The sequence below is a fragment of the Loxodonta africana genome, unplaced genomic scaffold (genome assembly GCF_030014295.1).
Source record: "Loxodonta africana isolate mLoxAfr1 unplaced genomic scaffold, mLoxAfr1.hap2 scaffold_836, whole genome shotgun sequence".
Classification (NCBI taxonomy): Eukaryota; Metazoa; Chordata; class Mammalia; order Proboscidea; family Elephantidae; genus Loxodonta; species Loxodonta africana.
The window spans coordinates 11,049-34,948 of NW_026975578.1; the positions used below are offsets into that span (position 1 = coordinate 11,049).

A 23,900-nucleotide genomic window follows, 5' to 3' on the forward strand; every position below is an offset into this window, starting at 1 on the left:
GGATTGATCCTTTCATGATAATTATTCAATCTATGCTGAGCAAATAATCCAAGAAACTGGACAGTATGAAGAAGAGTGGGGCTTCAGGATTGGAGAAAGATTCATTAACAGTATGTGATATACAGATGATACAACTTTGCTTGCTGAAAGTGAAGCACTTACTGATGAAGATCAAAGACCACAGCCTTCAGTATGGATTACACCGCAACAAAAAGAAAACAAAAATCCTCACAACTGGACCAATAAGCAACATCATGATAAATGGAGAAAATATTGAAGTTGTCAAGGATTTCATTTTCCTTGGATCTACAACCAATGCCCATGGACGCAGCAGACAAGAGATCAAGGCTCATTGCATTTCGCCAATCTGCAGCAAAAGACCTCTTTAAAGTGTTAAAAAGCAAAGGTGTCATTCTGAGGACTAAGACACTCCCAACCCAAGCCGCGGTATTTTCAATCTCCTGATATGCATGTGAAAGCTGGACTATGAATAAGGAAGACCAAAGCAGAATTGATGCCTTTGAATTGTGGTGTTCGCAAAGAATATTGAATATACCATGGACTGCCAAAAGAAAGAACAAATCTGTCTTGGAAGAAGTACAACCAGAATGCTCCTTAGAAGCACGGACGGTGAGACGACCTCTCTCATACTTTGTACATGTTATCAGGGGGACCAGTCCCTGGAGAAGGACATCATGCTTGGTAAAGTAGAAGGTCAGACAAAAAGAGGAACATTCTTAATGAGATAGATTGACACAGTGGCTGCAACAATGGGCTCAAGTATAGCAATAATTGTGAGGATGCTGCAGGACCAGACAGTGTTTCATTCTATTGTACGAAGGGTAACTATGAGTATTAACTGACTTGATAGCACCTGACAACGACAACAGTATTTCATACCTTATGAGTCAGGAATGATTCCAAGGCAAAAAGTTTTTTGTTTTTGTTTTTAATTCTGTACTGATGGAATGACAGACTTTGTCCTCCAATAAAGGAAGAAAATAGCATTTGGGTAAGAAGAAGACATTTAAGAGCTCTGGTGGTGCAGTGGTTAAAGTGCTCCGCTGTTAACTGAAATTTTGTTGGGTCGAACCTACCAACCACTCTGGGGTAGAAAGAATTTGCATTCTGCTTCTGTAAAAATTACAGCCTTGGAAACCCTATAAGGCAACTCTGTTCTCTCCTATGGGGTCACTATGAATCAGAATTGACTCACTGGCAATGGATAAGAAGACATTAGGTGTTTTGCAGAGCAGAAAACCCTGTATTTGCCCTTTAAATCACCATGATTTTGTCATCCTAACAAGTTCCAAGGTAATGGTGATGCTCCCGGTTCATGGACCATACATTGAGGAGCAAGGGCCTAGTGTTATGAGAGTATCTCATTTTTTCCCCAGACCTGAGTCTTTCACCTGAGATAGCTGAGACATATCCAGGGAAAATACCAAAACTCATTCTTAAGTTGTAGAGACATTTGAGCTAATCTTTTCAAGTTATGGTTTATTGGATAGTGGAGGCATTGCCATCTTAGTGACCATATTTCACCTAAGTACATTCTCTGAGGCTTGCTTTACATCTTCGTTCTGAAGACTATGGGTCAATGGGTTAAGCACTGTACTTACAAGGGTGTAAAAGACAGCTTTTATTTTGGATTCCTTAAGAGAGTCTTATCTGTTGGTGGTCTTACATACATGCAGAAGAGTGTCCCATAAAATAGGGTGACAGCCATCATATAGGAACCACAGGTGGAGAATGCCTCGTGCCTTCCCTCTGCTGATTTGATGTGGAGGATGGCAGCAATAATGAAGGCATAGGACACCAGGATGATGGTGAGGGAGTTGGAGAGGTTGAAGCCAGCTGAGATAAGCATGGTGTGTTTCTTGACATAAATATCAGAGCAAAACAGTTTAATGAGAGATGGATCGGCCCAGTAGAAGTGATTAATGACATTGGATTTACAGAAGGTCAAGGGAAGGTCAGGATGGCCTGGAACTGACTATCTAAGAAGGCATAGACATAAGGAAATATGGCCAAACAGATGCAGGCTTTCCTGGACATACTCACACTATAGTGCAGAGGGTTGCATATGGCCACATAGCAGTCATAGGCCATTGCTGACAGCATATAAAACTCAGTGAGAAGAAGTGCGATGAAAAGGTAACATTGGGTAAAGCACCCAGCAAAGGAAATGGTCTTCTCTGACAAGAAATTAGTCAACATCTGTGGGGTTGCATTTGAGGTGTAGCACAAGTCCACAAAGGCTAAGTTAGTGAGGAAGAAGTATGTAGGGGTGTGAAGGTGACAGTCCAGTCTGATTAACACTATCACACCCAGGTTGCCTATGATAACAAACCAGGTACAGCATAAAGAGGAGAGGCAAGTCATTGTGGGCATCAAACAGATATTCTTAAAACAAGCACTTATTGATATTCATTGTGCTGTGTATTTAGAAATCGCAGATACAGAAGTGAACAAAACCTTAAAATCTTCCTGCCCTTCTCTATCTTATATTCGATAAGAAGTAAGTAAGTAAGTTAATTAAATGAGTAAGTAAGCAAGCAAGCAAGCAAAATGGTGCTTCGAATAACAGTATGTGGTTGGAGGAAAAATAAGGAACTGAAGTTTTGGGGAACCAACAAATAAACTAAACCCACTGCCACTGATTTGATTCCCACTCATCGTGGCCCTACAGGACACAGTAGAACTGCCCTATTGGATTTCCAAGGCTGCAATCTTTTTTTTTTTTTTTTTTTAATTGTGCTTTAGATGACGTTTTATGGAACAGTCTCATTAAACAGTTAGAACACGTATTGTTTTATGACATTGGTTAACAGCACCACAACATGTCAACACGCTCCCTTCTCAAACTTGGGTTCCCTATTACCAGTTTTCCTGTTCCCTCCTGCCTTCTATTCCTTGCTCCTGGGGTGGTGTGTCCCTTTAATTTTGTTTTGCTTTATGGGCCTGTCCAATCTTTGGTTGAAGGGTGAACCTCAGGAGTGACTCCATTACTGAGTTGAAAGGGTGTTTGGGGCCCATACTCTTGGGGTTTCTTTAGCCTCTGTCAGGCCCACAAGTCTGGTCTTTCTTTTTGAGTTAGAATTTTGTTCCACATTTTTCTCCAGCTCTGTCTGGAACCCTCTATTGTGATCCCTGTCAGAGCAGTCAGTGGTGGTAGCCAGGTACTGTCTAGTTGTCCTGGACTCGGTCTGGTGGAGGCCTTGGTAGATGAGGTCCATTAGTCCTTTGGAATAATCTTTCCCTTGTATCTTTAGTTTTCTTCATTTTTCGTTGCTCCTGAAGAGGTGAGACCATTGGAGTATCATAGATGGTCACTCACAGGCTTTTAAGGCCCCAGATGCTACTCACCAAAGTAGAAGGTAGAACATTTCCTTTATAAACTATGTTATGCCAGTTGAGCTAGCTGTTCCCTGAGATCATGGTCCCCATAGTCCTCAGCCCAGCAGTTTGGTCCCTTAGGAAGTTTGTGTGTGTCTATGGAGCTTCCATGACCTTGCAAGGCCAAAATCTTTATGGAAGCAGGCTGCCACATCTTTCTCCAGTGGAGTAGCTGGTGGGTTCCAACAACTGACCTTTCAGTTAGCAGCCGAATGCTTTAAGATCTGCATCACCAGGGCTCTGGACTACTGGAAAGGGTGTTGAAATTTTAAATGGGAACATCAGAAAAGACCTCACCAAAATGATGACTTCTTTTTTTAGCAACAAATCAAAGGAGGAAGAAAACAACCAATAAGCATGTCTTGGGAAGGGTATTCTGGGAGAATAAAGAGAAGGTGCAAAAGTACCATGTGCACTCATTTGTTGACAACTGCTAGTGATGTGTGAGCATGTGTGTGTGCATGTGTGTGTGTGTGCATGCAGCATGCAGACTTCTATGTTCAGAGAAGAATGCCTTCAAGCAAACAAAATTTCTAGGTGGGCCTGGAGCGTATGCCCACCTCTGTCAACAGCTAACTCTCTGGGTGAACTTGGGTAACATTTAGTTCAGTAACAGCCTTTGCCAAATAAATAAATCAAATTAGATTATGACAAGCTGCTCTTGCTCTAACACCCAGGAAGCTGAAGGAGTCAAAACTTTAGTATTTAGAAAGTTAGACTTTGTGAATCTAATTTTAATCCATGATTCTAATTCTGGCTCCACCAGTTTTTAACCGTGTGATACTGGCTAGATATTCAGCCTGCCTGGCCTCTGTTTCCTGAGCTGTAAAACGGGAAATGGGTTTGAAATGAGAAGTAAAATAGCACTCTTAACTAAAGCTTTGCATAGAGTAAGCATATAATGAGTGTGGTTACAAATAAAGTTAACTTTTTTCATAGATGGCTCTCTCTACTTCCTCTACTTCTTTGCCCACAGCCACTGGGGGAAAAGCACGTTCACTTGTAGAAACAAAACTCTATTCATGTGCCCCACTGACTTGCAAGGTCAAAAAAAAAAAAAAAAACTGATTTTTAAGGTGGGAAAATGTGTATAATTTGTGAGTCTTAGGGTTAGAACTTAGTACAATTTTTTCTTGGTTAAGTATAAAAATAGTAAAACACAAAGTCTTATTTCTGATTCTGATCGGCACTGATTTCTCATCATGTCATGAAGGAAGTTTCCTGATGTTTCTCTAAGCTGCTAAATGAAGTTGTATTTACAGCAGGATGAGGGAGGTGGGGACCTCCCCAATAAAGCAATTCTCAGAAGAACTGAGGAGTAGCAGTGATGAGTATTACATCCTGAATTGCCCTCCTTGGGTTAATTGGAACTCTCTGGGATCAGGAAGATAATCATGTACTTTAGTCACATTTCCTATCATTTCAAATTTCCCAGTGTTTATTTCAAGAGCTCTGTGACAGGCACACAAAGAGGTTTCATCTTGAAATTTTGACAATGATCTGATTTTTATGTTTTCCTTTTATATTAGAGCAAAATGATCTATTTTTCTAAAATCCAAGCTCTTAGTGATATCCTTTCTGTGAGCACAGGCATTTTAAGTGTTGTCAGCCGTAAGGAGGATTGTTAAACAGACGATGTCATTCAGCAAACATCTTGCTAAGCACTTCCTATGTGTCAAGGGATTTCACAGATGTAGTTTAATTGATTCCTTATAGTATCCCTTTGTGATAGGTACAGCCTTCAACTTCACTAGACAGGCTCTACGGAAGGAATGGTGGCCAACTAGCTAACCCAGGGCTCTGGGTAGTGCATATAGTTAACATGCTTGGCTGCTAACCAAAAGTTGTAGATTCAACACTACTATAAGACAACTTGGAAAAAAGACCTAGTAACCTACTTCTGAAAAACCAACTATTGAAAATCCTGTTAGCACACTGCTATTAAGACACGCAAGGGGTTGCCATGTTGGAATCTACTAAAGGGCAATTGGTAGTTCACCCAGTGCCATTTAGCTATTATGTGGCATGGCTATTTTCTGAACTGTAGGTGGCTATCATTCCTCAACCTATAATCATAGTTCTTCCTTCTTTCTCTCACCATTTTTAAATATTTCCTCAGCTTCCCTCCAATCACATGCTATATATAACCAGTAAGTTGTGAGACTGGAATTCAAGCAGGCTGAACAATAGTCCTTTATATCAAGTTGTTGTTGAAAGTTTAGCAAAGAAATGTGACTTGTTGACACAATACTAAACATTCTCTGAGTATCATGGTACTCATTTATTCAGTCATTGGTGTGTCAAACAAATGTTCAGGAAACATCTTCTATATGCCACTGTGTTGTCAATGTAAGAAGCATAAAAGAAAGTCAAAAGATGGTTTGTGTCCTTAATGTGTTTCTGCTTCATTATGGGAAGGATGAGGCACGCATATTTTAAGTTTCACGATCAAGTTTTAGATTGTGAGGAATTCATGAAGATCACATTGCAAGGTGATAGAGACTAGATAGAGCTTTCACGCAAACATAATGTAACATTTATAATAATGGTGAAAATGTTTGCCCTGGACTACTAAATTAGCACCACAGAAGAGTGGCCCGGCAATCAGCTTCCATTAAGGTTATGTCCAGGAAAACTATATGGAGCAATTCTACTCTATACACACGGCGGTGGTATGATTCAGAATCAGCTTGATGGAAACTGGTTTGGTTGTGGTTTATTAACTCAACAAATATTTTCTGAGAACCACCTGTATCCTAGGTTTCATGATAAATACTGACTTTAAAAATGGTGAGTAATGGACCTTGTCTTGGTGGAGCTGACCACCTGGAGGAAAATATGGTCAATGAATGCAGAACAGATGGTAACTTGAAAAGCAAGTAAAACCACAGGTAGAGAATATTTGTAGTGGTGTTTACCAAAATAAGTGGGTTGATACAAGACAAAATATAGCATTCAAATATATCTATACTTTTTTTTTTTCCTTTCTCATTCTCTTAGCCACCACTACTGAAACAATGCAATTGGTCTTTGTCCTTCTGAGGAAATGATGAACATAGCCTCTGGAAGAAAAAACAGATATTTCTGTTCACTTTAAAGGAGACTTTGCTCAGAGACCCTTTAAGAAAATGCTTTAACATTCATGCTTCCAGTGGAGATGTGGCTGGTGTATTATTAAGCTATTATAACTAAGAGAGTTTTTAACTGATAACTGACAACTGACAAGTTGGATCTACAATTAAGAGCCCAGAAAGAGACTGATGCGTGTATGAAAATTCAATGCATAACAGAGTTTGCATTACAAATTTAATGAGAAAAAAAAAGGTTATTCAATAAATGGAAAACTGGCTATGTTCATTAAGAAAATATAATTATTTGCTCTTTTGCACAATTTACACTTCCAGAAATAATAAAGACCTAAAAGCAAAACTTATATCTATATATATAATACAAATGATGTTTTTAGACAAGATATACAAAGCCCAGATATCAATAGATGTGACCTATGTTAAAATGAACTTGTGCACCACAAAATGCGTCATACACAAAAACTAAATACAAGCTAGAAATAGGCTGAATGTGTTCGCACAGTATATAACATTAAAAAAATTGATACTTAGAATATATAAGGAGCAATTACAAATGGATAAAATAAAGCACAAAATAACCCAACTGAAAAGTGGACAAAGAATATAGGAATACAACTGAAAGAAGAGAAATCTTGAATTATCATAAATACACTTAAAAAACACTCAACTTCACTTGTAATTAAAAAAAAAATGTAATAAGAGATCAAAAAACTTACAAGAAAAAAATAAGAATCCATTTTGCACCCATTAGATTGGCAAACATTTTAAAAGCCTGACAATACATTGCTTTGGAAAGTATGTGGAGTAAAGTGAACTCACCCACTATTGATGAGAGTGTAAAATGGTAGAGAAATTTGTCAATAAATACAGTAAATTCAAGGTTGCGCATATTTTATGACCCAGAATTTACAGTCCTGGGTACATACATGACAGGAATTATTGCACTGGTACAGCAGCAGAATTACACAAGAATGTTTATTGCTGAATTTTTGTGTTAGTAAGGAACTGGAAAAATGCAATTATCCATTCTCTTAGTTATTTAGTGCTGTTATAAGAGAAATACCACAAGTGGGTGGCTTTAAGAAGCAGAAATTTATTTTCTCACAGAATTTAGGATGCTGGCTCTAGGGGAAGATTTTCTCTTTCTGTTGGCTCTGGAGGAAAGACCTTGTTTCTTCGGAACTTCTGCTCCTTTGTAATCTTCATGTGCCTTAGCATATCTCTTCCCCATCTCTGTTCTGCTCACTTCTTCCATCTCTTTTATATTTCAAAAGAGGTTGACTCAAAATACACCCTACACTAATCCTGCCTCATTAACTTAAAGACAACTCATTCCGCAATAACCTGTGTATTCTACCTTGGTTTACAGCTACATGCAAAACAATTGGCATAGTGGCACTTCTGAAAATACATTTTGGAGGGAGGGCATAGTTGGCAAGCAAAAATAGAAGGCATAGGTTATTTGTGTAAAAACACATTATAACTGCAGGTATTTACAACACACGTTTTGGGGGAAATGATTCAATCCATAAAGAGTAGAATGGATAAAAATATTGTGACATATTTATGTACTGACATTGGAACCAGCAGTGAAAATTGCTGTTACATGAATCAAAAAAACAAACAAAAAAATGACTTGTTGCTGTGGGGTGGATTCTGACTCACAGAGACTCAATAGGACAGTGTAGAACCAATCAATGGGGATTCCAAGGAGTGGCTGGTGATTTCAAACTGCTAACCTTTTTGTTAGCAACCATAGCTTTTAAGCACCAGGGTAACATGAATCAGCATACATACATACAGCATAAATACAATAGCATTTCATATTAAATTATATTAAGTTTCAGAAGAATACAAAGAGTGATTTCACTTGTCAAGTTTAAAGTCATGCAAAAAATACTCTATAATCATATGGAAACATAAATATCAAGCATATAATGTAAATCTATATAGGGATAAGAAACAAACCCATAATAGAGTCTACTTCAAGAAATGGAGAGAGAAACAAAATTAGGCAAGGATGATTCAACTTTTCCTATAATATCATTAATTTCCAAAAAAATATGAAAAAATACTAACATTATGTGAAGATTTAATAATGATTAGTCATGGTTATACAGCTGGTCTTTAAATTATTTTTGACTTTTGGTGATATGTTAGAAATAGTTCAGAAAAAAATAACAAAAAATTGACCAGTGAAACCACAAAAATAAATTTAATAACATAGGAAATAACAGCTTGATCATAGGTGGAAAAGAACTTACTTTCCTAAGAGCAAAGAAAGAAACAATAAATTGTTTGGCATATTTAAAAATAACAAAATTTTTGCACTTGAAAAATAGAATATAAAGAAGCAAAATTTAATAAGCATATATTTATTATTATTAATATATAGCAGAAAATTAATTTGTATCTTTATAAAAGAAGTGTTAAGATGAATAAGAAAAAGAAAAGAGAAACACAAAAATTTACAAATGCACAAAGAAAATGACATGAAAAGGATATTCACAAAGAATTTCACACAAAAAAATACAAATAAGCGATTACCAGATGAAATGCCATCTTCTTATCAAGTATGTAAGGACACACAAATGGGGTTACTTTTTAAAGGCAAAAGATAATGATAACGGAAGAGTAAAGGAGAGGAGGTCACATGCTGTGCAGCTACCTATTGGTTTTAAAAGAAAAGAAAATCCTTCTGAAAAGTTTTTCGCATTTTCATCAAAATCCTTATACAATGAGAATTCCATTGGATTAGTGACATCATTCCAAAGATGGTTCTGAGAGTAATATTCTTAGATATAAGCAAAAGATCTTTAGCATGTAACTTGTAGAAAAAAGGGAGAAAATTTCTTAATAGTTTGGACATTACTAAGCCTTATAAAAATGTAATGAATTGTCATTGCCTTACAACTACCAACAACAGTTGCTGTCAAGTGTTTTCAGTGGGTGGTTTTTCAGAAGTAGATCACCAAGCTTTTCTTTGGAAAAGCCTCTGGGTGGATTCGAACCTCTAACCTTTGGTTAGTAGCCCAGCACTAAGCTGTTGGCTCCGCGGAGCTACTCCATATCAATGACACCAAAAAAAAAAAAAAACAGAAACCCATGCTGTCCAGTTCATTACGACTCATAGCGACCCTATAGAATAGAATAGAACTGCCCCATAGAGTTTCCAAGGAGTGCCTGGCAGATTTGAACTGCCGACCTCTTGGTTAGTGGCTGTAGCACTTAACCACTATGCCACCAGGGTTTCCATCAGTGCCACAGCATGCGGAAATTTTGCGTAGGTTTTAGTACTATGGATGCAGTCATCTGTTTATTGATTCTATGGAGTAATAACAATAACTTGCAGTCTTCTATTTGAATTCCTAAGCAGTATTTGTTGCTGTTTCTGTATGTGTGTATGTGTCTTTATTCACTGAGATGGCTCTGTAAACTCTACCAAATAATTTGACACGCTCCCCAAAGTCGTATATGACATAAGAAAGCAAAAAATTCTCGATGACAGGACGGGACTTGCTAATTAAAAACGCTCATTAATTGCCCAGTTGATAAAGATATATTAGGTACCTGTGTCCAAAATATCTACTTATTTAACAAACAATTTCTTTTGGATAACTTTCCTTATTGCTCTTTTAACATCTTTGTTTCTCAGGCTATAGATCAAAGGGTTTAACATAGGACTCACAAAGATATAAAAAACAGCTACAATTTTCCCCTGTTCTACAGATGCCTCAGAAGGGGGTCTCAGATACATACAGAACAGAGTCCCATAAAAGACGGTAACCGCAGTGAGATGGGACCCACAGGTGGAGAAGGCTTTACGTCTCCCCTCAGCAGAGCGGATGCGCAGGATGGCAGTGAAGATGAAAATACAGGAGATGAGGATGATGGTGAGAGAACAGGTGAGGTTGGATCCAGCCACCACAAACATGGCAGTTTCTTTGACGTAGGTATCTGAGCAGGCGAGGACCATGAGAGGTGGGTCTGCACAGTAAAAGTGGTTGATCTCATTGGGTCCACAGAAGGACAGACGTAGCATTAGTACAGTCTGTACCAGTCCATTTGCAAAGCCATAAATGTAAGGAGCAGCGACCAGAGAGTTGCAGGCACATTTGGACATTTTGCTACCATATAACAACGGTTTGCAGATGGCCATGTAGCGGTCATAAGCCATCACTGTAAGCATATAATAATCTGTGATGACCAGGGCAATGAAAAAGTGGAATTGTATGATGCAACCAATGAAAGAAATAGTTTTTCTCCCAGATAAGAAATTAACCAGCATCTGCGGAGTGACATTGGTGGCATAACAGAGATCTACAAAGGAGAGGTGACTGAGGAAAAAGTACATTGGTGTGTGCAGTTTTGAGTCACTTCTAATTAAAAAAATCATGCTCACATTGCCTGTTACTGTGATAAGATAGATCACTAGGAATACCACAAAAAGTATAGGCTGCAGCTCAGCTCGGTCAGTCAGGCCCAGGAGAATAAATTCAGTCACCTCGCAGTGGTTTTTCTTTAACATTGTATTCCTTGGCTTCTAATAAAATCTAAAGAAAATGAAATAAAAATACTTTTTTTTTTGTCATTTATCCATTATCCCCGTCATGCGGTCTGATAGTCTTTTCTCTCAACTTGTAAATGTATGCAGCATAAGGAAATAACCTAGTGAGCATGTGACTGATATTTTAAACAATTACATTAATATAATATTCTATATATATATATATATATATACGCATTTTACATGGTATCTTTTTGTAATTCTTCATTACATTTCCACTTACAATTTTCTTGGACATATGAGTGTAAACGTTGTCTTTCTTTGAAATTGTACTATTTTGTTTTATACTAGACCTTTTGATGAGGAGTCTACAACGTGAGTCTTTGAAAATCATCTGCTTCATGTATAGGTTAATGAACTCCAGTATAAGTGGGATTTACGCATGGTTTATAGACTTATTGATCTGGGTCCTCCTTACTGCTCCTCTAAACCCAAGATCGTTTTCAAACTGCTCTCTCACCCTGCCATGTACGTGCATTTTCTCCGCTCTGATCTACCTTAGTTGGCTCTCATATCACTAAATCTTGCTTAAGTTTTATGTTTTGGATTTCTTATATTTAGATATTTGTTTCCCAAGCGTATGAATATTGGTTAAAATATATGTTCATATATATGTGTATATATATCACAGATTAGATATTTATGAGGAGGGGCAATTAGGAAAAAAATAATGCATAAAAACTTTCCCTTGGGATGAGGATAATGAAAAAAATATTGAGAAACATTGTTCCCATCATAATAATCTTGTTATAACTCTACCTTACTCTACCTGGTTGCATAATTAAGAAAACTACTAAAACATAAATGCAACTTAAGTTACTTAAAACATGCCCAGAGTTCATAACCAGATGATGATCATACTACCCATACAACTGAGACTGTCCTTAAGATATCACAAAGTGCATCTCCGAACAGCTGGGGAGGGCAAAAGTGACTATGGAGACCATCATGAAAAATCTCCAGCCTCCTTCAATGGTATCAACCAGATGTGACAATGTTATATTAGTTTTTTTTTTTTTTTTTTTAGTAGCTACAACACCAAGAATGGAAAGAGTTAACTTTGGAAGGTACTTTGTACTTGAGAGCCTGACATCAGGGGTAGAAATCCCAGCTCTTCTAGTTGCCAGCTGCATGGTATTGGGCAGGTTATTAATCTCTCTGTTCCTCAACTTGGCTATTAATGGCAATTCCCTTCATGAGAATGTGTTAATTTAGGTATAACTTTCAAAAGTAAGTACTATGATTACTTGATGAAAGAAGAACCAGGTCTAGTCTAGAACAAGACCCAACATCTAAGTGTGATCTCCTTTGTTGTTGTTGTTGGGACAAGGATTTCATCTAATCTATATAGCTGTAGCCTTAACAGAACCTAGAACAGTGCTTCCCCAACTATAGAAGTTCAATAACTATTGATGGAAGGGATGTTTCCTTTGGTCTAGTTCCCTTTCCATTACGTAGATATCACTCCACTGTACACTTATAAATAATCATACTACGAGAAGAAGAGTGGCAAAATTAACTACAGATTTTTGTAGAGGCATTTGCTAATTTTTCAGAATATGAATTTCATCCTGCCATTTTATTTTTATTGATTAAAAGATTTATTTCTAAATTCCAAAATCTAAAAAAAAAAAAAAAAATTGTCTAATCATACCTGAGAAAGGAGAGTGATATCCCAGACACAGAATGGATATGAAGAACCTGAAGAGTTTATAATGGAATTGTCACATAGGGACCAAATCCCTAAGGTTCAATTACTTCTAGCAGAAAGTTATTCACATTACAGACAACTATTTTCTTTTTCCGATAATCCTAAACTCTTTGAGGACATGATTTTTACCCACTCCCCAAAATCAGTAGGGAATCAAATCTCCTAAGAATGAAGAAGCAATATGATTCATTATTTATCTTAATTTACACTTGGGAGTCTTCATGTTTTTTGACTTGGAGAAATAATAAGTTGTCTTGTTTATAACATGTAAGAAAGAATGGCATGTTGCATAAGAAGAACATTTTGGATTGTGGAACACCACTGGAAGATCAATAAATTTTTGGTGAACTAGGACTAGTTTTTCAGTGATTCTGAGTCTTGTACCTTATCTTTTTAAGGGGAATAATAAAACAAAGATATGGGAATGTGTGGATTTATAGACAATAAACCTGTGTGAATGATTCTCCCTTTGCCACCCCTACCCAAGCTCAGATCCTCTGCATTGCTTTTTGCAATTGGAGTTTAACCCTTCTGGACTAAATCAGTAGGGCTTCTTTGCTGTCTAGTTTCCATCTGACTTTGGCCAATGGGAGGTACCTTTAGGATGTCAGAGCTAGGAAGGAGAGAGAAGTAACTAGATTTCTTTCTCATTCCCTTATTGCTTCAATATGAATATGCTAGAGTGACTGCATCCATACAAGGAAACTCCTACTGGGTTGTAAATGATGAAGAAGATGGGGAAAGACCTTCTTCCTGCACTGGGTTCTGGTGACAGTATCAACTGCCCTTGCCTAGGGGTGAGAGTTGTTGCGGCAATTAGCCTGCAGGTACTTCAGCTTCCTTGGTTGATTTCCTAATACTTATGGGCATTCGCTGTCTTTGCATTACATTATCTTCAGCTATATGAATTAGAACTTGGCATCATGATTGGAGGAAGACAGCCTGCAATATGTAGATGACACAGCCTTACTTGCTGAAAGTAAAGGGGACTTAAAGCATTTGCTAACAAAGATCAAAAACTACAGCTTTCAGTATGGATTACACCTCAACGTAAAGAAAACAAAAATCCTCAGCCTGGGCCAATAAGCAACATCATGATAAATGGAGAAAATATTGAAATTATCAATGATTTAATTTTACTTGGACTCATAATCAAGGCCCATGGAAGCAGCAGTCAAGAAATCAAGACACATTTCATTGGGGAAATCTGCTGCAAAAGACCCCTTTAAAGTGTTAAAAAGCAAAGGTATCATTTTGAAGACTAATGTGCTTCTGACCCAAGTCATGGTATTGTCAATCTCCTGATATGCATATGAAAGCTGAACAATGAATAAGAAAGACCGAAGCAGAATTAATTCCTTTGAATTATGGTGTTGGCAAAGAATATTGGATATACCATAGGCTGCCAAAAGAAAGAACAAATCTGTCTTGGAAGAAGTGCAGCTAGAAAGCTCCCTAGAAGCAAGAAGGGCGGAACTTTGTCTCAGTTACTTTGGACATGTTAAGAGGAGGTACCAGTCCCTGAAAAAGGGCATCATGCTTAGTAAAGTAGAGGGTCATTGAAAAAGAGGAAAGTTTGACATATAGGCTGCAACAATGGGCTCAACACAGCAATGATTGTGAGGACGGTGCAGGACTGGGCAGTGTTTTGTTCTTTCCTAAAAAGGGTCTGTATGACGACTCGACGGCAGTTTTTTTGTTTTGTTTTGTTTTTGTTTTTTTATGAGAATGAACTGACTGGATGGCACCTAACAACAATATTTTATACCTTATGAATCAGGAATGACATGAAGGCAACAGAGTTTTTTTTTTTTTTTTTTTTAATTCTCTACTGATAGAGTGGTAGACATTGTCTTCCAATAAAGGAAAAAAATAGCATTTGAGTAGCAAGAAGACATTAGGAGCCCTGGTAGTGCTGGGATTGAACTGCTCCGCTGCTAACTGAAAGTTCGTTGGTTCAAACCTACCAGCCACTCCAGGGGAGAAAGATGTGGTGCTCTGCTTCTGTAAAGATTACAGCCTTGGAATCCCTATGGGAGAGTTCTACTCAATACTATGAGATTGCGATGAGTCAGAACTGACTCACTCGCAACAGATAAGATATTAGGTGTTTTCAGAGAAGAAGAATCTTGTATTTGCCCTTTAAATCATCATTTTGAGCACTAACCTTGAGGACGAACTTATTTTGCCTTGTTGGGGTTTTAGAAGTGGCAAGAGCAAGTTCATTTCCTCACCTAGACCATAACCTCATGTCTATGGTACATAAAAACAGGTCATATCTCCCTAGAACTACGCTCAGGAAAGAAAGAATTAATATAACTTAATTAAGCATAATTAAGAATAAAAGGTATATTGAAATCAATTGGTATGACCCATTGCTTCCTCAGGCCCTCTATTTCCCCACCCCTTTAATTTTAGTCCCTCCTCTCACATCTTGGTCTAAAATTTTCAAGTGCAGGTGATACAGAAAGCTTCCTCTCTAGGCTGGAGTGCCAGAGGGCTGAAGTTGGTTCGTATAGCTCAGAGGTCTGGATCTACAAACTCCAGTCTAGGAAAGACACCTGACCATTCTTTCCCCCATTGTCTCCCCTTACCACCCCCCACCTGCCACATAAGGAAATTGATAAGAAACACAAAACCACCTACATTTGGGGTTAGTAAGAAGATATTTGGAAACCCTGGTGGCATAGAAGACATTTAATAAACTGGTCCTTAATTTCTATTTTCAGAGTAAGTAAGGGGAGGATCTCAGGAGTATGTGCTTTTTAAGACCTCTAGAAGACAGACATAAAAAAAAAAAAATAGACATATGGGACTGAAAATAGATTCAATTCAAGTAACTGAGCTGAGATCATGTTTATCTCATTTACATTTGTAAACACTCAGAGCATGCCAGTGTGCCAGAGGGCACAGCAGTTGAGACTGTTACCAAGAGCAGTGCTTCTCAAACTTTTATATGCTTACAAGTTACCTTGGGATTTGGATAAAATGCAGATTTGGAAACAGTAGCTCTGAGGTGCAAATATGGTTTGATGCATGATGTCCTTCACCAGGGACTGATCCCTCCTGATAACTTGTCCAAAGTATGTGAGACAGCCTCACCATCTTTGCTTCTAAGAAGTGTTCTGGTTTTACTTCTTCCAAGACAAACTTGATCATTCTTTTTGCAGTGCATGCTGTATTCAATATTCTTTGCCAACACCGCAATTCAAATACGGCAATTCATCGATCTTCCTTGTTCATCCTCAAGCTTTTGGATCCATATGAGTTGATTAAAAACACCATGGCTTGGGTCAGGAGCACCTTCATCTTCAAGGTGACATCTTTGCTTTTCAAAACTTTAAAGAGGTCTTTTGCTGCAGATTTGCCCAATGTAATCAGTCTTTTGATTTCTTGACCACTGCTTCCATAAGTGTGGATGGTGAATCCAATAAAAGGAAATACTTAACAACTTCTATCTTTTGTCAAGTCATCATGATGTTGCTTATTGGTCCAGTTGTGAGGATTTTTGTTTTCTTTTTTTATGTTGAGGTGTAATCCATACTGAAGTCTGTGGTCTTTGATCTTCATCAGTAAGTGCTTCACTTTCAGCAAGTAAGGTTGTGTCTGCGTAATGCAGGTCGTTAATGAGTCTTCCTCCAATCCTGATGCCCCGTTCTTCTACATATAGTTCAGTTTCTTGGATTATTTGTTCAGAATACAGATTGAATAAATATGGTGAAAGGATACAACTCTGATACACACTTTTCCTGACTTTAAACCACTCAGTATCTCTTTGTTCTGTTTGAATGACTGCCTCTTGGCGAATGTACAGCTTCCTCGTGAGCACAATTAAGTGTTCTGCAGTACCCATTCTTTGCAATGTTATCCATAACTTGTAATGATTCACACAGTTGGAATGCCTTTGCGTAGTGAAGAAAACACAAGTAAACATCTTTCTGGTATTTTCTTCTTTCAATAGGCTCCATCTTACATCAGCAATGATATCCCTCCTTCCATGTCCTCTTCTGAATCCAGCTTGAATTTCTGACAGTTCCCTGCCTATATACTGCTCCAGCCACTTTTGCATGATCTTCAGCAAAATTTTACTTGTGTGTCATATTAATGATATTGTTTGAAAATTTCCATATTTGATTGCATCACCTTTCTTGGGAATAGGCATAAATACAGATCTCTTCAGTCGGTTGGCCAGGTAGCTCTCTTCCAAATTTCTTGGTCTTGATAAATGAGCACTTTCAGCACTGCATCTGTTTGTTGGAACATCTCAATTGGTATTCTGTCAATTCCTGGATCCTTATTTTTTGCCAATGCCTTCCATGCAGCTTGAACTTCTTCCTTCCCTACCATCAGTTCCTGATCATATGCCACCTCACGAAATGGTATAAGGTTGGCCAATTATTTTTGTTGTAGTGACTGTATATTCCTTCCATCATTTTTAATGTTTCCTGCTTCATTTAATATTTTTCCTCCAGAAATCTTCAATGTTGCAACTCAAGGCTTAAATTTTTTCTTCAGTTTTTTCAGCTTGAGAAATGCCAAGTATGTTCTTCCCATTTGTTTTTCTACCTCCAAGTCTTTTCACATGTCTTGATAGTACTTTACTTTGTCTTTTCAAGCCACCCTTTGAAATCTTCTATTCATCCATTTTACTTCATCATTTCTTCCTTTTGCTTTAGCTACTCTACATTCAAGAGCAAGTTTCAGAGTCTCTTCTGGCATCCATTTGGGCCTTTTCTTTCTTTCCTGTCTTTTTAATGACCTTTTGCTTTCTTTATATTGATGTCCTTGATATCATTCCACAACTCATCTGGTCTTTGGTCATTGGTGTTCAACCATCAAATCTGTTCTTGAGATGGTCTCTAAAAAGGTTTCAGATTCATGTCCACCTTGAGGCACCTTGCCAGAAAGGTCTACTGACCTACTTCTGAAAAATGAGCCACTGAAAACCCTATTAGTACATTTCTAAGACACACATGGGTTGCCATGTTGGAATCTACTCAATGGCAACTGGTTTGTTCATCCAGCACCACTAAAGTATTATGCGGTAGGGTAGAATTTGAAACCCTGTCTTTGTATACTAAGTCAACTATTTTCTGGGTTGTAGGTGGCTGTCATCCCGCAACCTATAATCATAGTTCTTCCGTCTTTCTTTCGCCTCTTTTTAAAATATTCCCTCAGCTTCCCTCCAATCACATGCTAAATATAACCAGTAAGTTGTGAGGCTGAGTTCAAACAGGCTGAACAGTAGTCCTTGATATCAAGCTGTTGTTGAGATTTTAGCAAAGGAATGTGACTTGCTGACAAAATACTAAACATTCTCTGAGTATTGTGGTACTCATTTATTCAGGCATTGGTGTATTAAACAAATGTTCAGGGAACATCTCTCTATATGTCACTGTGCTGTCAGTGTAAGAAGCATAAAAGAAAGTCAAAAGATGGTTTGTGTCCTTAAAGCGTTTCTGCCTCATTGTGGGAAGGATGAGGCATGTATATTTTAAGTTTCACAATCAAGTTTTAGATCGTGAGCAATTCATGAAAATCCCATTGCAAGGTGATAGAGAGTAGATAGAGCTTTCGCACAACCATAATGTAAAGTTCATAATGATAGTCAAATAGTTTGAGCTTGACTACCAAACTAACACCACAGAAGAATGGCCTGGCAATCTGCTTCCCTTAAGATTACAGCCAGGAAAATCTATAGAGTAATTCTACTCTATACACATGCGGGTGCTATGATTCAGAATCATCTTGGTGGGAATGGATTTGGTTTTGGTTTATTAACTCAACCAGTATTTTTTGAGAACCACCTATATCCTAGGTTTCATGATAAATACTGACTTTAAAAATGGTGACCAATGGACCTTGTCCTCATGGATCTGACAGTCTAGAGGACAATACGGCCAATGAAGGCAGAACAAATCTTAACTTGAAAAGCATGTGCAGCCACAGGTAGAGAATATTTACAATGGTGTCTACCAATATAAGTGGGTTGATACAGGACAAAATATAGTATTTAATTTTTTTTTTCTTTCTCATTCTCTTAGACACCATTACTGAATCAATGCAGTTGGTCTTTGTCATTCTGAGGAAATGAAATACATAGCCTCTGGAAAAAAGAAAACAAAAGCAAAAAGCAAAAAAAAAAAAAAACCCATATATTTCTGTTCAGTTTACAGTAGGCTTCACTCAGAGATCTTTTATGAAAACACTTTAAATTCAAGCTTCCAGAGAAAAGGTAGCAGATGCATTATAAAACAATTGTAACTAAGAGTTTATAATGATGCAACGATTGACAAGTTGGCCGCACAATTAAGAACCCAAAGAGACTGATACAGGTGTGGAAATTTAACACATAACAGAGTTTGCATTACAAACTTAATGAGGAAAAAAATAGGGATTATTCAATAATTGGAAAATTGGTTATTTTCATTAAGAAAATAAAATTAGCTTCTATTTTGCACAATTTAAAGTTTCAGGAAGAATAAAGCCCTAAACATGAAAAAGCAAAACTTATATCTATATAATAGAAATGATACTTGTATGTATATAAGAGAAATGATGTTTTTAGACAAGATATACAAAGCACAGACATTAATAAATGTGAACTATGTTAAAATGAATTTGTGTACCACCAAATACATCACACACAAAAGCTAAATACAAGTTAGAAATAGGTTGAATGCATTTGTACTGCATATGACATGAAAAAATTAATACTTAGAACAGAATATGGAAGGAGCAATCACAAGTGGATAAAGTAAATAACAAAATACCCCAGCTGAAAAGTGGACAAAGAATATAGGAATACAACAGAAAGAAGGGAAACCTTTAATTACCATAAACACATTTTAAAAATACTTAACTTCACTTGTAATGAGGGATCCAAAAACTTACAATATGAAAATAAGAACCCATTTTGCACCCATTAGATTGGCAAACATTTTAAAAAGTCTGGCAATACACTGTGTTAGAAAGATTGTGGAGTAAAGTGAACTCACGCATTGTTGATGAGAGTGTAAATTAGTAGACAGAACTAAGAGTCAGAATCGACTTGATGTCAGTGAGTTTGGTTTGGTTGGTCATATCTTATGACCCAGAATTTATGGTCTTAGGTATGTACATGAGAGGAATTATTGTACCAGTACACAAGCAAAATTACATGAGAATATTTATTGTTGGATTTTCGGGTTAATAAGGAACTGGAAAAATGCAATTAGCCATTGTTTTAGTTGTCTAATGTTGATGAAACAGAAGCACCACAAGTGGGTGACTTTAACAAACAGTAATTTATTTTCTTACAGAATTCAGGGTGCTGGTTGGAGGGGAAATCTCTCTCTCTGACATCTCTGTAAGAAAGCCCTAGTCTCTTCTGACTTCTGCTCCTTGGTAATCTTCATGTGGCTTGGCACATCTCTTTCCCCCTCTCCATTCTGCTCACTTGTTTAATCTCTTTTATATCTCAACAGAGATTGACTTAAAATACACCCAACACTAATTCTGGCTCATTAACATAACAAAGACAACCCATTCCCAAATGGGATTAATTTATTTTTATGCAAATAAAGTGTGCAGTCTACCTTTGTTTGCCAACCACTCCCTCTCCCTGTGAGGTGTTTTCTTAAGTGCACTAGGCTAAATTTTTACAGCAACATGTAAAAAAAAAAATGGCAAAGTGATACTTCTGAAAGTACCACCTGGAGGAAAGACTTGGTTGGCAAACAAACATACAAGGCATATGCTATTTTCATAAAAATACCCTATAATCACAGGCGTAGAGATTAGTATTCACAACACCTATATTGGGTGAAACAACTCTATCAATAACATCCATAAAGAGTAGAATGGATAAATATGTGTCATATTTATATATTTACATTGGAACTAGCAGTGAAAAATCCTACTATATGAATCAGCATGGATAAATAATATAACAGTGTTTAGTATAAAATAAAAGATGTTTCAGAAAGATACATAGAGTGATTTCACTTATATTAAGTTTCAAATCATGCAAAAAATACTGTATAATTATATGGAAACATAAATATTAAGAAGATGTAAATCTACGTGGGGATAAGAAGCAAATTCATAATACAGTCTACTTCAACACATGGAGAGAGAAACAATATTAGGCAAGGATGACTCAGCTATTCCTATAATATCATTAATTTCCAAAAAATATATGAAAAAATGTTAATTGTGTGAAGACTTAATAATGATTAGTTGTGGTTATACTCAAACCAAACTCATTGCTGTCAAGTCGATTCCGACTCATAGCGACCCTATAGAACTGAGTAGAACTGCCCTATAAAGTTTCCAAGGAGCGCCTGGGGGATTCGAACTGCTGTTCTTTGGGTTAGCAGCTGTAGCTCTTAATTAGTACACCACCAGGGTTTCTGTGGTTATAGGTGGTCTTTATATTATTTTTGATTTTTGGCAATATGTTGGAAATAGTTCAGAAAAAAATTAACAAAAAAATGACCATAAAACCACAAAAACAATTTACTAATATAGGAAATAACAGCTTGATCGTAGGTACAAAAGAACTTAATTTCCTAAGAGCAAAGAAAGAAGTAATAAAGTGAAATATAAATTGTTTGGCAAAATTTAACAATAATAAAATTTTTGCATTTAAAAAACATAACAAAAGAAGTGAAATTTAATAAGCGTGTATTTTTTATTATTATGAATATACAGCAGGGAATTCATTTGTATCTTTAAGAAAGAAGTCCTAAAATGAATATGGAAAAAAAAAAAAGATAAACACCAAAATTTAAAAATATACAAGCAAAAGGACCTAAAAAGTAAATTCATAAAGAATTTCACAAAAAAACTCAACTAAACAATGACCATATGAAATGTCATCTTGTTATCAAATACATATGCACACACAAATGAGATGTAGTTTTTAAAGGGAAAAGGTGATAATAACAAAAGGGCAGAGAAGAAGAGTTCACAAACTGTGCGCAGCTGCATATTCATTTTAAAAGAAAAGAAAAAAGCTTCTTGAGGAAATTTGTCATTTCTATGAAAATCTTCACAAATAAAAATTGCACTGGATCAGTGATATCATTCCAAAGATGGTTCTTTGAGTAATATACTTCAATAAAACCAAAAGATCATAGCTGTGTAACTTGTAGGGAGAAAAAGTTCTTACAAAATAGTTTGGACATTATTCAGCACTATAAAAATGTAACGAATTGCCATTGCCATGTAGCTAACAACAACAGTTGCTGTCAAGTGTTTTCAGACTCCTGGTGACTATATGTGTGTCAGAGTAGAACTGTGCTCCATTGGGTTTTCAATGCTGATTTTTCAAAAGTAGATCGCCAAGCCTTTCTTTCAAAGAGGCTCTGTGTGGGCTTGAACCTGTGACCTTTGTTTAGTAGCCCAGCACTAAGCTGTTGGTACCACCCAGGGACTTCATGTCATTGCCACGGCATGTGGTAATTCTCTCTTTCAATTTTGCTTGGGTAATAGCACTATGGATGCAGTCATCTGTATTGATTTTACAGAGCAGTAACAATAGCTTCTGGTCTTCTATTTGAATTTCTAAGCAGTATTTCTTGTTGTTGTTGTGTGTGTGTATTTATTGTGATGGCTCTGTAAACTCTAGCGAATAATTTGACACACTCTCCAAAGTCCATATATGATGTAAGAAAGACAAAAAAATTCTCAATGACAGGAAAGGATTTGCTAATTAAAAATGCTCATTAAATGCCCAGATGATAAAGATACATTAGGTACCTGTGTCCAAAATATCTACTTATTTAACAAACAATTTCTTTTGGATAACTTTCCTTACTGCTCTTTTAACATCTTTATTCCTCAGGCTATAGATCAAAGGGTTTAGCACAGGACTCACAAAGATATAAAACACAGCTACAATTTTCCCCTGTTCTACAGATGCCTCAGAAGGGGGTCTCAGGTGCATGCAGAACAGAGTCCCATAAAAGATGGTGACAGCAGTGAGATGGGACCCACAGGTGGAGAAGGCTTTACGTCTCCCCTCAGCAGAGCGGATGCGCAGGATGGCAGTGAAGATGAAAATATAGGAGATGAGGATGATGGTGAGAGAACAGGTGAGGTTGGATCCAGCCACCACAAACATGGCAGTTTCTTTGACATAGGTGTCTGAGCAGGCGAGGACCATGAGAGGTGGGTCTGCACAGTAAAAGTGGTTGATCTCATTGGGTCCACAGAAGGACAGACGTAGCATCAGTACAGTCTGTACCAGTCCATTTGCAAAGCCGTAAATGTAAGGAGCAGCGACTAGAGAGATGCAGACACATTTGGACATTTTGTTACCGTATAACAAGGGTTTGCAGATAGCCATGTAGCAGTCATAAGCCATCACTGTAAGCATATAATAATCTGTGATGACCAGGGCAATGAAAAAGTGGAATTGTATGATGCAACCAATGAAAGAAATAGTTTTTCTCTCGGATAAGAAATTAACCAGCATCTGCGGAGTGACATTGGTGGCATAACAGAGATCTACAAAGGAGAGGTGACTGAGGAAAAAGTACATCGGCGTGTGCAGTTTTGAGTCACTTCTAATTAAAAAAATCATGCTCACATTGCCTGTTACTGTGATAAGGTAGATCACTAGGAATACCACAAAAAGTACAGGCTGCAGCTCAGCTCGGTCAGTCAGGCCCAGGAGAACAAATTCAGTCACGTCGGAGTGGTTTTTCTTTAACATCGTGTTCCTTGGCTTCTAATAAAGTCTAAAGAAAATGAAATAAAAATACTTTCTTTGTCATTTATGCATTATCCCCATCATGTGTTCTGATAATTTTTTCTCTCAAACTTGTAAAAGTATGTGGCATAAGGAAATAACCTAGTGAGCATGTGACTGATATTTTAAACATTTAATGTTCCATATATATATAGGTATATTCATATTTTACATGGTACCTTTTTGTAATTCTTTATTGCGTTTCTACTTACAATTTTCTTGGACATATGAGTGTAAGCATTGTCTTTCTTTGAAGTTGTAATATTTTGTTTTATACTACACCTTTTGATGAGATATCTAAAATATGAGTCGTGGAAAGTTACCTGCCTCAGGCATAGATTAATTAGCTCAGGGACAATGGGATTTATGCGTGGTGCATAGCCTTATTGATCTAGG

General features: G+C 37.0%; 2 protein-coding genes and 1 pseudogene across 2 annotated transcripts; all 3 read right to left on the bottom strand.

Annotated features, from left to right (window-relative positions):
• Positions 1–1,541: 1,541 nt before the first annotated feature.
• On the bottom strand, positions 1,542–7,377 carry LOC135230167 (olfactory receptor 5M11-like; annotated as a pseudogene).
• A 2,529-nt stretch (positions 7,378–9,906) lies between these two features.
• LOC135230166 (olfactory receptor 5M5-like) lies at positions 9,907–11,170 on the bottom strand. Its single transcript, XM_064279130.1, has one exon. The coding sequence runs from the start codon at positions 11,014–11,016 to the stop codon at positions 10,078–10,080; it is 939 nt and encodes a 312-aa protein (XP_064135200.1). The 5' UTR covers positions 11,017–11,170; the 3' UTR covers positions 9,907–10,077.
• Positions 11,171–22,529: 11,359 nt separating this feature from the next.
• LOC135230168 (olfactory receptor 5M5-like) lies at positions 22,530–23,550 on the bottom strand. Its single transcript, XM_064279131.1, has one exon. The coding sequence runs from the start codon at positions 23,466–23,468 to the stop codon at positions 22,530–22,532; it is 939 nt and encodes a 312-aa protein (XP_064135201.1). The 5' UTR covers positions 23,469–23,550.
• Between the last annotated feature and the right edge of the window lie 350 nt (positions 23,551–23,900).